Below are 18,193 nucleotides of genomic sequence, written 5' to 3' on the forward strand. Positions count from 1 at the left end.
TTTTTTTTTTTCAAAATTTTGTGGAAAAATTCATGATTGGACCCCCCCCCCCCCCCTCCATGAGTTCTTAGTCATCAGAAACAGTTTCAGATGTTGAATACATCAGCATAATGTATTAAAGCATGCCTAATTTTTCCACGACAACGCAGAAAAGTTTAGAAGGTGGTACAATTAAAGATTAGAATAAAATTCCCCTCTCTGAACTTTTCAGAGGATTCTGGGAAATAACTGGGGGGATGTTAATGGAGGCAGATCTAAGCTTGTTTCATGCTGGGCTGTTGCCTTCAACTGGGTGATGACCACAACATTTTTTTTATTATTATTACTATAAGCCTCGAGAGATGGCTGACCCCTTCATCAGCCGTCATGAATTTATAATAACTGCTTTATACCATTGCTAACTTCACAGTATTTCAGATCCATTCCCATAAGACAGAACTGTACCAGCGCAGCAATCCAGTCACGTAACTGTGCGAACATGAGAGCTACTCATCAAAGTGTGAGTGGAGTGTTTCTGAGGTGTGGAAATGCTGGGATACAGTGAGAGGGAGCCGGGTAGGGGATTCCCAGGACAACAGCTTATAAACAGATCCGCTGTGGTAGGGATGAAATGAGAAGCTAGAAACTTCAAGACAGAAAACAAAACAATTTCTCTATCGGTCTGGCAAAAAAAAGGTGAAGTGTTTGCCTCTCGTCTGACAGGCACAGCATCTGTCGGCTGGTCATAAGGCCACTGGGGTTGCTGGTAATGGCTCCGCAGGAAGCATTACTGGGGTACCAGAGGCCTGTTTAATGAAAGCTTGGGCTTTTTCTTGAATCATTGAGATGCAAGTAAGGGACTTTTAATGAGCCTGACCTTTCAGGGCCCGATACTGCTGTCTGATCCCTGAGTCCCTGTCTGAGGAATGACAAGAATATTTAACACTCATTCCTTGCTCAACACTAGCTCAGTTATTTTCTCATTTTATCAGCATCCTGAAATTAATGACTGTGATGGCACTATCAACGGCATACACACACATTGTTGAAAATCCATTTAAAAAAGCTGTGACAGTTTTGCCTTTAAAAAAGATGTGACTGTTTTGTTTATGCTTCTAATAAAAAAAAACCTACCCAGACACTGTTTTTGAGCAGAAAATTCATGTGTGATCCAAGTTTAAACACCAAAAATGATCTAAAGGTTCTTTTGACATTATTATATGAAAGATGTCTGTCTATTACAGAATTATTTTTTTTTACAATTTTTTCATGTGCCCCAGTTTTGTTTGTTGAAGTCATGATTTACACTGCCGTTCAAAAGTTTCTTATGCTCATCAAGGATGTATCTATTTGATCAAAATTACAGAAATAACCTGTAAGTTTGTGCAATTTAAAATAACAGTTTTCTATTTTAATATACTTTAAAATATAATTTATTCCTGTGAAGCAAAGCTGAATTTTCGGCATCATTACTCCAGTCTTCAGTGTCGCATGATCCTTAAGAAATCATTCTAATATGCTGATTTATTATCAATGTTGGAAACAGTTGTGCTGTGTAATATTTTTTGGGACCTGTGATACTTTTTTTCAGGATTCATTGATAAATAAAAAGTTAAAAAGAACAGTGTTTATTCAAAATAGAAATTCTGTGTTACAATATACACTATATTCAAAAGTTTGGGGTCAGTACCTTTTTTCTTAAATTTTTAAAAAAGAAATTAATACTTTCATTCATCAAGGATGTGTTAAATGGATAACAAATTAGTAAAGACTTATATCCTTAATATTGTTAGAAAAGATTTCTATTTTGAATAATTGTTGTACTTTTTAACTTTTTATTCATCAAAGAATTAAAAGAAGTATCACAGTTTCCAAAAAATGTTAAGCAGCACAAGAGCTTCAACACTTATAATAAATCAGTATATTGAAATGATATCTGAAGGATCATGTGACACTGAAGACTGGAGTAATGGCAGATGAAAATTCAGCACTGCATAACAGAAATAAATGATATTTTAAAGTATATTAAACTAGGAAACAATATTAGAAATTACAATAATATTTCACAATATTACTGTTTTTTTTCTGTATTTTTGATCAAATAAATACAGCCTTGATGAGCATACGAGACTCCATTAAAAAAATAACATAAAAAATCTTACTGATCCCAAATTTTTGAATGGCAGTGTAGCTCAACAAAATATAATTTAGATTTGTAATTCAGATACATCACATCTTTTAACATATTTCTTTCTTTCTTTCTTTCTTAGAATGTGTTGTTGATAAAACTGTAATACAGCAAAAGTTAAAACATTTTTCTAGCTGGTTTTTATTTGATATTTGATATCAGATATTTTCTGCTATTCAGATATCTTTTCACATCTTTGGTACACTTCAAATGTTCTTAGTATCAGCGCTCATATTTTTATGTTGGCTAATTGTGAGGGGCGAGAATTAGCCTCTGCACATGCGTTATACAGTGCTATAATCTGCCAACTCTTCCAAAGGAAAGTAAATCTGGATAGATTTCAGCCCAGTCAGCTGCAATATTATCAGACAGGCCTTGGGGCAACATACTGGAATGAGAAGCTTCATAAGAGGTCTGACTCTGCTGATACACATGATTTGAGTCCTTATGTTCTTCACAGTAAGTACAGTGCCGCATGTGACCCTCAGCAAGTACTGATTTCTCTCATGGGCTCTGAAACCACAATTACAGATATTCAGATAATATTCAATCAGAGATAAATGATAAAAATACAGATTTTATGTTGGCTAATTGTGAGGGGCGAGAATTAGCCTCTGCACATGCGTTATACAGTGCTATAATCTGCCAACTCTTCCAAAGGAAAGTAAATCTGGATAGATTTCAGCCCAGTCAGCTGCAATATTATCAGACAGGCCTTGGGGCAACATACTGGAATGAGAAGCTTCATAAGAGGTCTGACTCTGCTGATACACATGATTTGAGTCCTTATGTTCTTCACAGTAAGTACAGTGTGTACAGTTCCGCATGTGACCCTCAGCAAGTACTGATTTCTCTCATGGGCTCTGAAACCACAATTACAGATGTTCAGATAATATTCAATCAGAGATAAATGATAAAAATACAGACTTTGTCAGAACCTACTGAGAATATAGAATGTCATTATTTAAAGGGTGATTTTCACATCAAAATATATTATTTGTTTTCCACAGAAAAAAATCATGCAGATTTGGAATGATTTGAGGTTGAGTAAATGATGACAGATTATTCATTTTTGAGTGAATTAGGTGTTAAAGCCCTTTCAAAGGGCTGTCTATTATAGAAACCATTGGACACTTTGAGGTTATCCTTTCTCCATATGACTCATCATGGCCCCAGAATCCTAGAATATGTTATAAGGGTGAGTAAATGCAGATAGAATTTGTATTTTTAGGTGAACGATTGTTTCCTTCCAATTGAGGCCATCTCAATCTCACACTTTCAACTGAGTATTTTTAAAATGGTTTGTCATTGAAACAGAGGAACTTTAACAAAGGTAACGCTGCTGTAAACCTCCTGAAAAGATGTTGGGTTTTAGATGCTTGTTTTAATTAGCAACAAGCTTCATCAGAGTTTCTTCAGGCTTTGCATCGCTATGCTGGTTCACCAGCCAAACCAGTACTAACCATTATGGGAGTTTGTCTCATAGAACATGATAATCACAGTTACCACCCTGGTTTCATTTAGTCCCAGCATACACTTTGCACATGACTTGCAAACATATGCTGCTAATTGCTTTTCATTAGGGAGCCAGTGATCAGAAAGCATATTAATTTTCAAAGTGGCCACTTTTCACCAAAGGCATGGGAAAGGATAGTCATTAGACACTCATGGATGGTTGTCTAGATTTTTAGGACTATAGCATATAGCATAATATGAGATGGAGTTTTTACAGGTCTTACGACCTGTCATCAAAATACATCTCTGATCATTTCCTTGAACGCTCGCACTCAACCATATTTTACCCTTTGGATCTTCAGGTCTTTCTTGTGGGGGTTTAAATATGATAATTTGAATAAAATGTTCTGTGTATTTGAATTAGAATGGAATCTACTCCATTGCCAGTTTCTTGCTTTTTTACCCAAATCGCTGTCATTTAAAAAACTGTCAATTTCAATCTGGCTATTCCATTTGGTTTCCTCTCCAAAAGCTACTTTTTCTATCCATGCTTTACTTTTGATTAACAGCATCATCAGAGGAATAGGATTTGGTTTTCGTTCAGCAATTTTCCGAGGTGCATTTGTCTTGGCTGATGTGATCTATGTCCCTTCTGTGGTAATGTTCCTGTGTCCATGGAGACACAGGGGGATATAGTGGTAGTATGTGGACTCAATCACCCACTGCCCTTAAGCAGTGACTGGACAGATGCCTCGGTAGAAAAAACATGTTTGGAATCTGACACGGCTCACACATACAGGTCAAAGCTGCCCTTTGTGAACATGGAAGTGAAAAAAACTCAAGAATAAACTACATTTGTCAGCGATGAGTGAATTTTTTTTCTAGGCTGACATTCATGTAGGAATTATCAGAAGCAGTAAAAGGTAGAATAGACGGACCATGCAGACATCAGACCACTAAATATCTGGTGGCTGTAGTAATGGTGAATTTAGAGTATATTGCTTGCATTTTTTTTAACCTGTAGAAGTTTTTTCATCAATCTGGTTTTAGAGTGAGCTTGAAAGCTTTAAAATCATTAGCGATGCTTCACAGCTCTTTCCCAAGAAGGTTTATTCCTCACTGTTTACAAATCCTGCATCATTATTAGTGTCTGTAGAAAACTCATTGTTCTAAACTAGATCTATGATGTGGTGCAAAAGCAACTCAGTGGAAATGTATATTGCAAGTATAAAACTCCGCTCATAACTTTATTATAAATGGCGAGCTCAGCTGAAACTCCTCACAGCCCACAGATTACACATTTTAATTCATAATGCAGTCTTTAACCTTGGGGGAGGCTGTCTCTGACATCTCAGAAGACCCATTAGATCAGATCATGTTTCAACGCTAAATTTATTCTCTGTTGCTGAAAACCTTGAGAAATGTATTTAATGCCGTGATGGTCTCATTTTTTAATCTGATCTTCCTCTTTGCCCCTAGCCGCCGTTCTCTCCAGATTCACGATTTGTTTAAACTGTGGTTTAGCTGTAGCTTTCCCAAGCTATCAGCTTAATGCTCTGGTGTGCCATAATTAAGACACAAGAGCTGTTTTTGAAGTTTATACTGATTTGCAGGGAAACATGATACTAAGCATTGTTTCCCCAATCTAATAAATTGTACTTGTCTGTTGTAGCCTTTATTATTCTCTTTTTGATCACAAAAGAAATTAATTGAATGATTTGCATAAATATTTGAATGTGAAACTGAACTCACAATTCATCTTCCAGCAAGTGTCTTTTGAAAAATATTAGACGTAATTGGCAGTACAGTATGTAGTGGAAAAAAAAGTCATTAGTGTTGCTTGGTTACATAAAGCCCCATAGAGTCAATTAATAGAATAGGCTTTGTTGTGCAAGTAATTTTTGTGAAAACCACTCATCTGATTGTTTATTCACCAAGGCTGTTATTTACATTAATTGTAATCAAACCGTAGCATAGCTAATTGGTACTTCATCTCACAAAAATGTACAACAAATGAACCCACCTGCTTTTCCCACTTAATTTGTAGACAATTAAACAAACAAAGATATGAATATATTACCATTAAAATACAGCACCATTAAAAAAGTTAAATGTAAAAGAAAGTTTCTCAATATCTACTATTGTCCTCTCCGCCGTCATTTTATTCCCTTACAGAGATAGACCTTGGGTCAGTCGGGAATGTCTGTTGTCAGTCTGTGAGACAGCGCTCCAACTTCTCTGATTACTTGTCTGATGGTGCCAGCACTCTGACCGAGAGCTGTGATGGGTCTTTTTGTGACGTGATCTACACTGTCAGAGCAATAATCAGCAAAGCCTATCAGATTCACCCTCCCAAGAGGGTCCCACAGGCCCGTCTCTCTCATCAGGGACCATGGATGACATTTCAGGATCGTCAATCTGCCATCCAGTGTTTTAGACCTTTTTCAGTGTGTTCATTACACATTTTTGTGGTAACTGATGGTCTAGTTTTAAAACATCAAACCCTTCTGTAAAGGCCAGCGTATGTTAACTCTGTTTCAGAACTTGGTTAGCAGCTTTGCTGCATAATGCCATTTATCATTTATTAATACTTTTCAATATTAAGCGATTTAGGTATGTTTATGATTTTCTCACCTCGCAAAATCAAGCAAGTCTTTCCCTTCTTTGTGTTTATTTTAATATATTTAAAAATGTAATTAATGTAATTCCTGTCATTACTCCAGTCTTCAGTCTGTCACATGATCCTGTAGAAATCATTCTAATATGCTGATTTGCTCAAGAAACATTTCTTATTATTATCAGTGTTGAAAAGATTTGTGCTGCTTAATATTTTGTAGAAACTGTGATAGTTTTTTTTTTTTTTCAATTTCTTTGGGAAATTGAAAGTTCAAAAGAACAGCATTGAAACAGAAATCTCTCATAACAGTGTGAAAGTCGTCACTTTTTATCAATTTAATGCATCTATGCTAAATAGTATTAATATTTGTATTAATTAATTCTGAAAAGTACTGACTTCTTTAAAATATCCTGACAGTACAAGTTTTAATTTGTGTTGTTAAACAACAAAATTTGTGTGCTTTGTACTGTATGCACTAGAGAAAGAATCTCAAAAAATTCAATGAAGATGTAGCGGATCAGCTCATGGGGAAATATGAATAATTAACCATAACTAGTTATAATTAACTATTCATATTTTAGATCCACTGTAGATATTTAGCTTTTGTTAACCTAATGAATAATTGATTTGTTAAATCAAATTAAAATTAGTGTGTCAGATTGGTCGAGACGCTACAAAGATTTTATCCGAAATGCATAATTTTTCTGAAACCTAAATGGAAACTCTCTGCTCCACTGTCTCCAATGCAAAGACATCACCACAGAGAAGAAAGATTAGCCTCCTGGCAGAGGAGCGCTGCCGTGATTTTTCTCTGTGTGCCCATTCAGGTTAATGAAATGAGAGTTCAGAGAAATTGGGCTGGATTTCAGGTGTGACAGAGAAATGAAGGCCAGGAAATGGAAGAGTTTAATGAGTGAAGTTGAGCAGCAGCGCAGAGTCACTCTCTGCTTCACTTCTCTGTGACAGACAACGCTATTTCCTGCTTACACCCAACAACACATCTCACACGGGTACGTATGTACAGTAAATGTCTAATTAGGACCTGCAGCATGCTACCACAGAGTGATAAATGTGGTCCATTAAATGCCTGTGCTGTATGAATATGGATGGACGTGTCAGTTCTCATCAGGTTCTGGATTATTTCCACAGACTTAAGCGAGTCTTTGTACGCCATCCATCCACTCTGAGATCTGCTTCTTGTTGTTTCACACATTCATCTGCTACACTCTCTAGCTTGTTTAGGTAATGAGGCCCTCCCGTTTGCTTGCCTTAGGGGCTGTGGCGCTCGTGCAGTTGTGCTGGGTAGTTCACAGCTCTTCTCCCTGTTTTCACTAGCTCTCCCTCAGGTGGTCCTGACTCATTCTACCTTCACATAGCTTCAACAACGCTCCACCTGTCTGTGAAGCCTGTACTATAAGTCTGGAGCCGATTTGGGCAGAAAAGTGTGCGGAGAGGTCACTCGCTGCGTTTTAGAGCCCCCAGCTGTTCCAGACCTCATTGTCAGTGTGTGCTTCTGCTTCGCATGAAAGAGAGTGAGGACCACAATGGCTTGTGTTTGTGTGTGCGGTTTCCAGTCTTCCTGGGATTATGGGAAAGGAACTCTTTGAGGTCCTGTGGTGCGCTATGGCCTCTCAGCATATGTTTCAAAAATAATTTTTGTTTTTCTTTCTGAACATAGGCATTGCCGTTTTTAAAGTGTCCGTGCTTTTGATACTGTATTGTAATATAGTTTTTATCTAAAAATAATTTTAATATTTAAATATTTAAAACAAACATTTTTTGAGTAATTTTGCTTGTAACACATTACTATAAATTCACTTTTAGCTCATCTGAACGCAGACAGAAACAATGAAAAAAAGCAAGCGGCCATTCACAGTCACATTGCAGTCCTCATTCAATTGAAGAACGGTGCTTACGAGAGGTAATGACATACAGTGAAACATCATTTGCTGTTATTTCACACTAAATTATGACAGAGCTATATTTATTATAATGAGTTTGTTGGACACCTGGGACATTAAAAGTTGTCAAAGATTTACCATGTTCTTTAATTGTTTTAGATAGATAGATAGATAGATAGATAGATAGATAGATAGATAGATAGATAGATAGATAGATAGATAGATAGATAGATGGCTGAATGCTTGCATATTTATCAGTTTCTGAAATCTGCAGAGGAAGTTTAAAACTTTGATGAATGCAGTGTCGTCTGAATATCTCGTGCGTAGAAACAATTTGCACACAATGAATTGCATGGATGCTGCACATTTGAATATTTTTCAAATGTCATACGAGAAGTACATCTGTATGCGATTTTGAAAGCAGGTACTGTGATAAATTATAACAAATGATCTGGATGAACCGTCGGGGTTCTCATGCTAGCGTAGTGAGGTCAGGATGTTCCTTTCACCTTTATGGAGTGAGGCACCTGGGACTTTAGATAGTCTGCTCAAGCACACCTGAAATAACCACTTTAATTGGAGCACTCTCCAATGCACCTCACTACTCTGAACACCAGCAGAGTAACAAATTATTTTTTCAGGCACTGTTGACCCACTGCAAATGAGTAGATTTTGGAGCCGGTTCATACAGGAAGAGCTGTGATTAATCTTTATAAACAGAGAGAGGTACAGTTGCTCTCCCCTGAAGCGCTCAGTGTGGGTGGTATGTCATACACAAGAATCCTAGAGGCACTTAGTGGGAAAAGTCCATACTTTGCTTAAGGGGGTAAAGTGATCCACAGTCTAGACTAAGTTTGGCCTCACTCCCAGAAGCTCATCTACTGTATAAGTCTAAGTGACTATCGTCACAGCACTGCTTCTTACTAAAAACTATTATAAATTAATTTACCTTAAAGATGATTCGGATTTCTGTGATTGTTCCATTGCTTAAAGTGTTGTTTTCTTGTGAAATCTACTAAAGTAGCAAGTAGATAATCTCCTCTTGTTATAAAGCTGTTTTCACACTTTTTCCAAACTTTAATTCCACTACTGGTCTCTTTTAACAATGCACTTTTAGGTTTAAACCATGCTACACTCTTAAAAATAAAGGTGCTTCACGATGCCATAGAAGAACCTTTTTGTCTAAATGGTTCCAGAAAGAACCTTTAACATCTGAAGAACCTTTCTGTTTCACAAAAGGTTCTTTGTGGTGAAAGAAGGTTCTTCAGATTATAAAAAGGTAAGAAAGAGATGGTTCTTTAAAGAACCTTTGACTGAATGGTTCTTCATGGAACCAAAAATGGTTCTTCTATGGCATCGCTTGAAGAACATTTTGAAGCACCTTTATTTTTAAGAGTGTATGTCAGCATCACAAGCACTAATGTCAGCTGTTTGCCACTGTAATGCAGTGTTAATCATTGGATTAACAGTGAATCAGTTTGATTTGTGATTTACTGGCTTTTGGTTGACTACACAGGCTGATTTGATTAAAAGATTTGATTTAGTAATGTATTTATTGTATTCTATAAAGATGGCATGTGATGAAAATTGCAATGCTCACAATTCAGAATCCAAATCAACAGCCGATGGATAAAACAAAGTAATTTCTTTTTTTTAGGGTGGATCTTGTGCTACTTCCGTTTCATTGCAACTTTAAATTCTTTCCTTAGTGTATATTAATAATTAGATTTGTGTTTTTAATCAGCTATTAGCCAACACAAACGATTTTCTTTCAAAAACCTTTCACACCAACCAAACAACTGTAACTTTAACAAATGTCATCATGTCACACCAAAAGCTCTAGCGTGAAGCGCCCTAAAATGTTTGAAAGTAAAATCCTTACAGGGGTGTTTGAGAAACAGTCTTTCAGATGAAGTCACCATGCTGCATGATTTGAATTGCCCTGCACTGATTGAACTGCTAATAGCTCTGTGTTCTTTCATGCTGTTCAAGCAGGGAATGTAGTCTCCAATCTAGAAAGTACACTGACAACACAACAGTTACACAGACAGAAATGTTCCATTGTATGGATGCAAATATTCTCTCTGACCTCCAGGAATCCTGTGCTGGTGCCATTAGTCAGAGCAAACAGTGTCTAATGTAGTCTGGCTTGGGCCAGGAAGATTGGTGGCCAGAAACCTTCTTCTTGGACATCAAGGTGAGGGTGAAAATAAAGACAGAGAAGAAAGGGAAAACAGGGAAGCGATGTGGGAAGCCCCGATGAGCTGATAGTGGAGCGTTTGGGTAATGGATGAGGCATGGGCTTGCAGCTGGTTGTGCAGACAGAGATAAAGAGAAAGTCGGCATGGTCATGCATGTCTAATTCCATCTTTTGGCTCTAGCTCTAACCCCTGGCAAACAGAAGGGAGTGTATACAGGTTGTATGTAATATATTTCTTGTCTTAGCTGGTTAAATAGAACTCTAAACAGGCAAGACTGGGACTACTTATCACATAGAGATGGTGTGAAAAGGACTGGTAAATAAGGGTTAAATACAAAAATGCTTGATTGCCTAGCAGTGGCTTTGTATATTTCTTATTTATAGTTTGTAGTTTGTATTTGTACAAACGTTTCGGTCACATGTTGACCATTTTCAATGCCAAGCTAACAATCTAGTTAGCAAGTTAGCTTGGAATTGAAAATGGTCAACATGTGAACGAAACGTTTGACTTGTTTCACTCAGTAAATTGCTTATATTGTTTTCATCTAGCTTGTGACTCTTTGATGTTTGAGTGTGCAGACTTTTTTCAAGCTCTTCACCTTTGGGAAACTTTTTTGGTCTATGCACCTCAGTTGGATTATTTTGAAGGCGAGGTGAGACTCTGGCTGCTTCTTTGTATATTGGCTTCAATCACCCATTTTATTTCATAAGCCTCTTAAAAATATATATATTTTTAAATTGCAGCTATAGAATTGTTAATTTTATCTTCCAAACTAAAAATCCAATGTCATAATTTTTACTGTTCCTGTTAGTTAAACAACTGAAGTTAAATGGTTTATAGGTGAATAAATTATGCTTTTATATATTTATTTAATTAATTTTCATAAATTTTCATCATTTTACTTTAAATTGTACTGAAAATCCCATAATAGGATGATTAATGGCAAGTCCAATTGTGACAACTTACTGCACTATAGGAGGTCAACATGTATTCATTAAACTGTATTTGTTTTTCCTGTGTAATGATGGTAAAAATGTCAGTGCTTTTTTATAGTACAAATCAACCCATGAAAGTTTCACTGGAGTCAAAAGTGAGACTACTAGCTCCAGTTACTCCTATAGCATACTATATTGATGTCCATGATACATTATAGCATGGGTGGCGTTCCACTCCCTTAAATCAACAAAATTTGTATTTTACGTAGGCTAAAGTAAATAGAAAAATTGGATTGTTTTCAGAATAAAACAGCTTCCTACGTATATTAGGACCATGAGCATTTTATTGTTTATTAGACTGATGCCATACAGTCACAAGAACTGACATAACTTTCTCTGTAATGGCCTTATGTCTATTTGTCTTAGAAATATAGCAATAGTATTTTACGGTAAATACCATTAATTTTTTTTTATTAATGGTACTCAGTGGCTCCATCCTCATGACCTGTTGTACTTCCCTTGTCAAGACAGTCAGTCATGCTAATGATTCTGAATGTATTTCTGAATCCTGTGGCGTGACCTTAGGCTGTTTGCATCCTCCTTGACCACTGCTGCTTTGCATTTGAGAAACTGCAGCTGCTTCCGTTTTTCCATTAGGAAAAAATCATCTGTCGTACAGGGTTAATGGATAAGGCCATAAGCTAAGTAGATCAATAAATCAGAATTGTCATGGCAACTGACCGGCAGAGCAAATCTCCAGCCGCTAGCATCGGCGCTCTCGTAACTACCAGAAATATCAATAAACCAAACACTGGGTCGGCGCGGCCCAGTTTCTGAGCCCGTCTGGAGGTCAGAGCGTTAGTCAGGCATTTACTGAAAAGCTGTGATTAGCACTATTGAATTTAATTTGTTTCTACAATAGTGGGCCGGAGTCAAGGGGTGCCCTTACAGAGGGTAATAATTTATTCAGCGTTCAGTGGAATTACACGGCTCCAGCGTGCTTGTGTTCTCATTTCATGCTGAAAAAAGTGCTGCCTCGCTCCCTGACATTGTGTTATCTGACGCGCACAGTTGTAATCCCCACTTCAACTTCCATCTCTCCCCACCCACCTCCCAAAACTGCTTCACCAGCCATGCGTGACATAGGCTGGTGAACAGGAAAGTAGAGCAAAAGATAAAGAGAGAGACTGAGAGACTGATGTGTCCTGGTGATTGTTGTTACTTGTGTTTACTATCCATCCCTAAAGTAAATGACCTTGTGTCATGTAGCCTGGGGATGTGCTGTTTGCATGCTTCATTTTCCTGATCTGCAGGTATTGCGCTCATTCGTTCCCAATGGCTATGCGATTGTATAAATTTTTCATTAGAAACAGCACCTCCTGCCAAGACCTCTGTTTGTTTCCTATTATCTTTTTGAAAGATCTCCCCTCAGGATTAGATGATTCAAAGCTGTCCAGCTGTTATGTGATCTTGTGCTTCAGCCAAACAACTTTGTTGTACTATCATTGGATGTGACAAAGTGACCAGCATGCCCAGTGGCAAGACTAATGCTCTGTTCCAAAACCTATAGTGAGCTGAATATAGAGGAAGAATTTGAAGGAAAGGCTGTTTACCAGAGGTGCTACTTCCTAGGACACTATATGTTTTGGCCAAATTCTAGGGCTAAATTCTTTGTAGATATGATATTCCAGTGTTTCCCATTAAGTCTACACTTAGACTTCTCATAACAGCATAAAAGATCTGTAACATTGTGTTTTGCTGCATTTCATTGGCAAAGCATATGGCTTAATGCATTTATCAAATTGCTAAAGGTTGTGGTTTCATTATATACGTTAATAGTCTTTTGCATTGTGTTCATTTCTATGCGAGCAGCTCATGATCCATTGTTTTTAGCATCTTAGAATGGCTCGGATCACAGTAATGTTGTAGTAAACCCCATTTAGAAATGAAGACATAATTATTGTAATTTTGCTACTGTAGTGTACCTTTGCTACCAGTACCATCCTCTTATTACAATAGTGATGTATTTCTTAGTGATATAAACTGTATAAATAAAAATATGAATAATAACATTAAAATGAGAACGGAGACACTATCACAACAAAAAAAATGGTTTGAGTTAAGTCCCTAAAGTCAGTGCAAACAAAATTCAATTTTGTTCACTGAAACAGGGTTGAGTGAAATAGGGTTGAAGCTGTTTCTCTTTAAAAGTGATGCATTGAACATTAAAATGTACAGAATTTTCTTATGCTCCTAGAAGGTCTGAGGTCCATGCAACATTTTATTAATTCAATACTAAAAACCTTAGTTATAAAAAAGCTATTACAATAGTTTGGTGTAATTAAAAAGTAATCATATTTTACAATATTTGTGAGTACAGCTTATGACAGTATTGCTAGTTTAGCAACAGGCTAACATTAAAGTACTCCCATACACTATTTGTGCAGAGCAGAGACTTGCTGCTATGAACATTCCATGTTTGAGGTTCTGTGGTGGTATTGATGCTTCCATAGAAGACAGGGTCCTATGTAATGAGTTGCCTTTGATTACATTTTGGAACAGTGCAATACATAAATTTCTATAGAGCATAGATTTCTTCAAACATCGATCTATATGATGTTCCATCTCCCTTACCGCTAATTTGTTGAACGCTAACCTTTTTTGCCGTATCTGAATTAGTAACAACATAAAGACTCCTTTATGTGCTTTTAATTGCGCTGAAAGTAATAGCTCAATGTAGCAACCTCCAGTAGGGCTTTTCCAACAGGGCTTCAATCTGTCAAACCACGAGCAGGAGGAGAATCCCACAGGCCCTTCATTTAAATGAGGCACTGTGGCCCAACCGCATTAGTTACACTTCATGTTGTGCTTCTCTTGCTGTGGTGCTGAATGGGAGCTGGCAGTGGAAAGAAATTCATTTCACCACAGCCCACTGGCTATGCACTCAGGCTCAAAATCATTTTTGCCAGGTTAAGAGTCAAGTACCAAAAACGTAAGGGAATAGTTTATGTTTGGGAACATTTCTGAACAAATGTACTGGTTTCTCTATCACTGCTTAACTTTTAACAAGATCCCTCATCCTTTTAGACCTCTCAAGAGTTTTTGGGTGCCCCACATGCAGTACAACTTACACTTTGTAAAAAGCGAAGGGCACACACTTTTCTCACACCTCAAAACTAAGAGAAAGAGAAATTGGCCAGGAACAATGATTCACACTGCTGCACAGCAGTCTGTTACCTCTCAGCTGTATGTTCACGCTCACATCACTGAACCACTTGTGCTGCTGTCCCACAGTTTTGTTGCAAACCCTGGGTTAAATATGCCCCGCCATCTACCACTCTGCATACTGTTGTATGCTCTCTTTGTTTTCAGAGCTGCTGAGGTAGACAGACAAATATTTGTGGGAGATGTGCAAGCACTGGTTTGTTGGAGCAAATAGGGTGAATAACAATGTTGTATCAGAGTTGCTTGTTGAATCCTGATTAGCAGATTTTTTAAATAATGCAAAAAGTGGCTAAAATTAACTAAAATTATTTATAATTTTTTTGTAATAGAATACAATTATTACAAATTTATTTTACATTATAAAAAAATATTTCTGTTTTATATAACTATTCTATTTTAAACTTTCTATTCATGAATCAAGAATCAAGAATAATATATCACAATTTCCATAAAGATATTAAGCTGCATAACTGTTTTCAACATTGATAATAATTAGAAATATTTATTGAGCACCAAATAAGCTTATTAGAATGATTTTTGAAAGATTGAGTGACACTAAAAAATTTAATATACTGCATTTTTGATCAAATAAATACAGCCTTGGTGAGTATAGTTCATATAAAATGGAAAAAAAAAATTAAATGCTAAGAAAAAATGATTGTATCTATATCTATTATATTAATTATAATTAATTATATTATATATTATCAGCACAGCTATTTGTATATTATATTATGTTATGTTATGTTATGTTATATGTTATGTTATGGTCACACTTTATTTTAAGGTCCAGTTCTCGCTATTAATTAATTGTTGACTATGACTTTCACCTCAAACTACTAATTATTGCTTATTAAGGTAGTTGTTAAGTTTAGGTATTGGGTAGGATTAGAGATGTAGAATATGGCCATGCAGAATATGTGCTTTTTAAGTACTAAATATAGCCAATGTGCTAGTAATATGCATGCTAATAAGCAACTAGTTAATAGTGAGAACTGGTTCCTATACTAAAGTGTTACCTATATTATATTATATCATGTGTTTACCTGTGAAATATTTATTAGAGTTGAAAATATTTATCATATAGAGACTGGAGCACTTGAGGTACAATATTGCTGTGGACAATGGGCATTATTCAGAAATATTTCACATTCAGTTAGCCAATCAGAATAAAGTATCCAATAGGTGTGTGCAGAGAATCTATATATAACAAGCGTTTTGCTCAGTGGCCCCTGACCTCTGCATTAGTATTGCTGCTGAGAGCTGTGCTGGTGTGACTTTGGGGTCAAATTTGGCACACACTCCTGATTGGTGGAAATGGTGTACTCATGCCTGAAATTGGTGCGCAGCCCAGCACTGAAAACTGTTTACTGCTTCATTATCAATTAGATTCAAAATTTGAGCTGAGCAAACCCCCTTTTGTTTTCAATCTCAGCATCTTTTATTTCCTTACAAATCCCACTGTTTGTGCCTTGACAGACGTCTTTATTTCACACAGTGCCAGATGCTCTTTCAAAACTACGCTAGTCTCTTTTCTCGAGGTAATGTTCTTCCTATGTTTTCCCTGAGGTTATACTCTGTTCAAAACTTTCATTATGAAGCCGAAAGATGTCTGGGAAAACAGATAGTGACGTTCTCATATTCATGTTCACTCAATCACCACACAGCTGACCTGTAGACTGCACAGACACGCTGAGGCTGTTCTGAATCACTCTGCCTCCCAGTATGTTTTGTAAGTTCCTGCCGATATCTGTGGCCACGCTCGTGACCTGTCTACCTGCTAATCAGCCACCTGCTGGATCTCTACCCAGGTCTCGGCACGGCTCCTTTCACAGCCATTCTCGCCCCCTCACCTCAGAGTTGGACAGCTCAGCCCAAACACCGCTCATCTCTGCCTCCATGTTCTGTCCGCTCTGAATCGCCCACACAGTGTCTGCAGGTTGACACACTGAGCTGGTGAGTGCCATCGCTAAGGGATGTCATCTCCCGCCTGCAAGTCACACTACAGGCCCTTCAGAGACACCAATTGACTCCAAGCACTTTTCCTGTAATTTCATCTAGAATGACTTCACTCCATCTTCTCTTCATCCCTTACTCTGATTCTCGATGGAGTCCCGTCAGTGTCTCGCTCTCTCAGAGTGGATGCTCGTCGGCAGACCCAGGCTTTGGGATTATGCTAATTTAACTCCAGCCTGTTCACACCTGGATGCAATGGGGCATGAAACAGGGAGTGCACTCACTGCAAAACTTTTCATTTTTAAAATTCAGACAGAGAGAGGAAGGGAGGGAGAAAATCGTTTTCCTTTTTTAACAGTTGCTGTATGTAGCTTCTTTAAATTGTTGGATGTTTTTCTTTATTTAAAAAGCTATCATATGATTTAAATAGCACTGAGATTCTCTATCTTTCAAATTCTTCAAAATCTTGCTTTGTTGTTGTATTAATAAAATATAGAGACAAAACCCTTACTGTGAGCTAATGAGTTGTGTGCTGTTTGATATTGTTTATGTGGTTTCTTAGGCAATCCAGGCGATAAAAATATCTTTTTTTTTTGCTAAACAAAATGGATCAATATACACACACACACACAATTTGTATTTATTTATTTTACAAAGAGATTATTTCAGCAGCTTTCATCTCTCCTTTCAAAAATACTGCATAGAATTTTTGCATTTGCTTGAATTGGGAGAGGAGCATTGCATTTTTCTTAAAAAATGACCACATTTCCATAGACTGACTGTTCTCTGTGTTGAGAAAGTTTAAATTTATCAGTCATTATTTTGAAATTATAAAAATAAACGAAGAAAACTCTTCTCATCTAGTTTAAGCATCAACACAAGTTTCCAGATACAACATAGAGTTAGTTTACAGTCCAAGCAGAGTAATGCATTTTTTGCATGTTTGACCCAAAATCTCTCCCAACTATTATTCTTAAGAAAAGAAGAAAATAAATCAATATGACATTTCTCACAATATACATTGTGCAAAGAACCACACAACAAATACATGCATGCTATGAAAAACTACTGCTTGTCTTACCTGATAAAGCCCCCTTGGAAAAAGAAAAAAGACAAGATGTATAAAATCCTTATGACCTGAGGGAGCATTCTCTTGTCAGTCTCTCTTTCTCTCTCAGACCATTTGAAGAACTTACAGTCTACAAAATTACCAAATCCAAAGAGGAGCAGGTAAAACTCGACAGGAATGCATTGTCTTACAGAGTGATCCGAGCCTGTCTGTGAAGAAACTTCTTCTGCCTTCCTCCCTGCTCACTTCTTCTGGCTGGAAAATCCTCCACAGTGGCCCCCCCACCCTCAGATGTCAGGGAGAATAGGTGAGAGAGCAAGCATGTCTGTGTGTCTGGGTTTGTGATTTGAAGAGACTATGTGCTTTTCCCTTTCTTTCTCGTTCTTTTTTATGGCCAGCTGCTCGCTTCAGGAATTATAATGGAGAGGATTTAAAGGGCCAGCAGTACATTTGAAGGCAGGGAGATGGCGTGTGGTGAGCCCACTGAGAAGCGGAGCAGAATGAGGAGGATCTAAGAGATCAGAGAGGGGGATGGAGGATTTTTCTGGCTTTGTTTATGTTAGTTATTTTTTTTCTCTCTCTTTTTCTCAGTGTGGAGGACTAACCACTTTAAGGCTTTGCTTCAGTGCACAGATGTGTGTGTGCATGTGTGTGTGTGTGTGTGTGT

General features: G+C 37.2%; 1 protein-coding gene across 1 annotated transcript in view; it reads right to left on the reverse strand.

The window, feature by feature from the left end:
• Positions 1-17,629, reverse strand: part of glra4a (glycine receptor, alpha 4a) — a 38,446-nt gene extending 20,817 nt beyond the window's left edge. The window contains exon 1 of the mRNA XM_016282820.1: positions 17,539-17,629. Within this exon, the coding sequence (XP_016138306.1) occupies positions 17,539-17,606 (68 nt within the window). The 5' untranslated portion in view covers positions 17,607-17,629. The remainder of the gene's footprint in view (positions 1-17,538) is intronic.
• Positions 17,630-18,193: the final 564 nt, after the last annotated feature.

This window comes from Sinocyclocheilus grahami, unplaced genomic scaffold (assembly GCF_001515645.1).
Source record: "Sinocyclocheilus grahami isolate Dianchi unplaced genomic scaffold, SAMN03320097.WGS_v1.1 scaffold167.1, whole genome shotgun sequence".
NCBI lineage: Eukaryota > Metazoa > Chordata > Actinopteri > Cypriniformes > Cyprinidae > Sinocyclocheilus > Sinocyclocheilus grahami.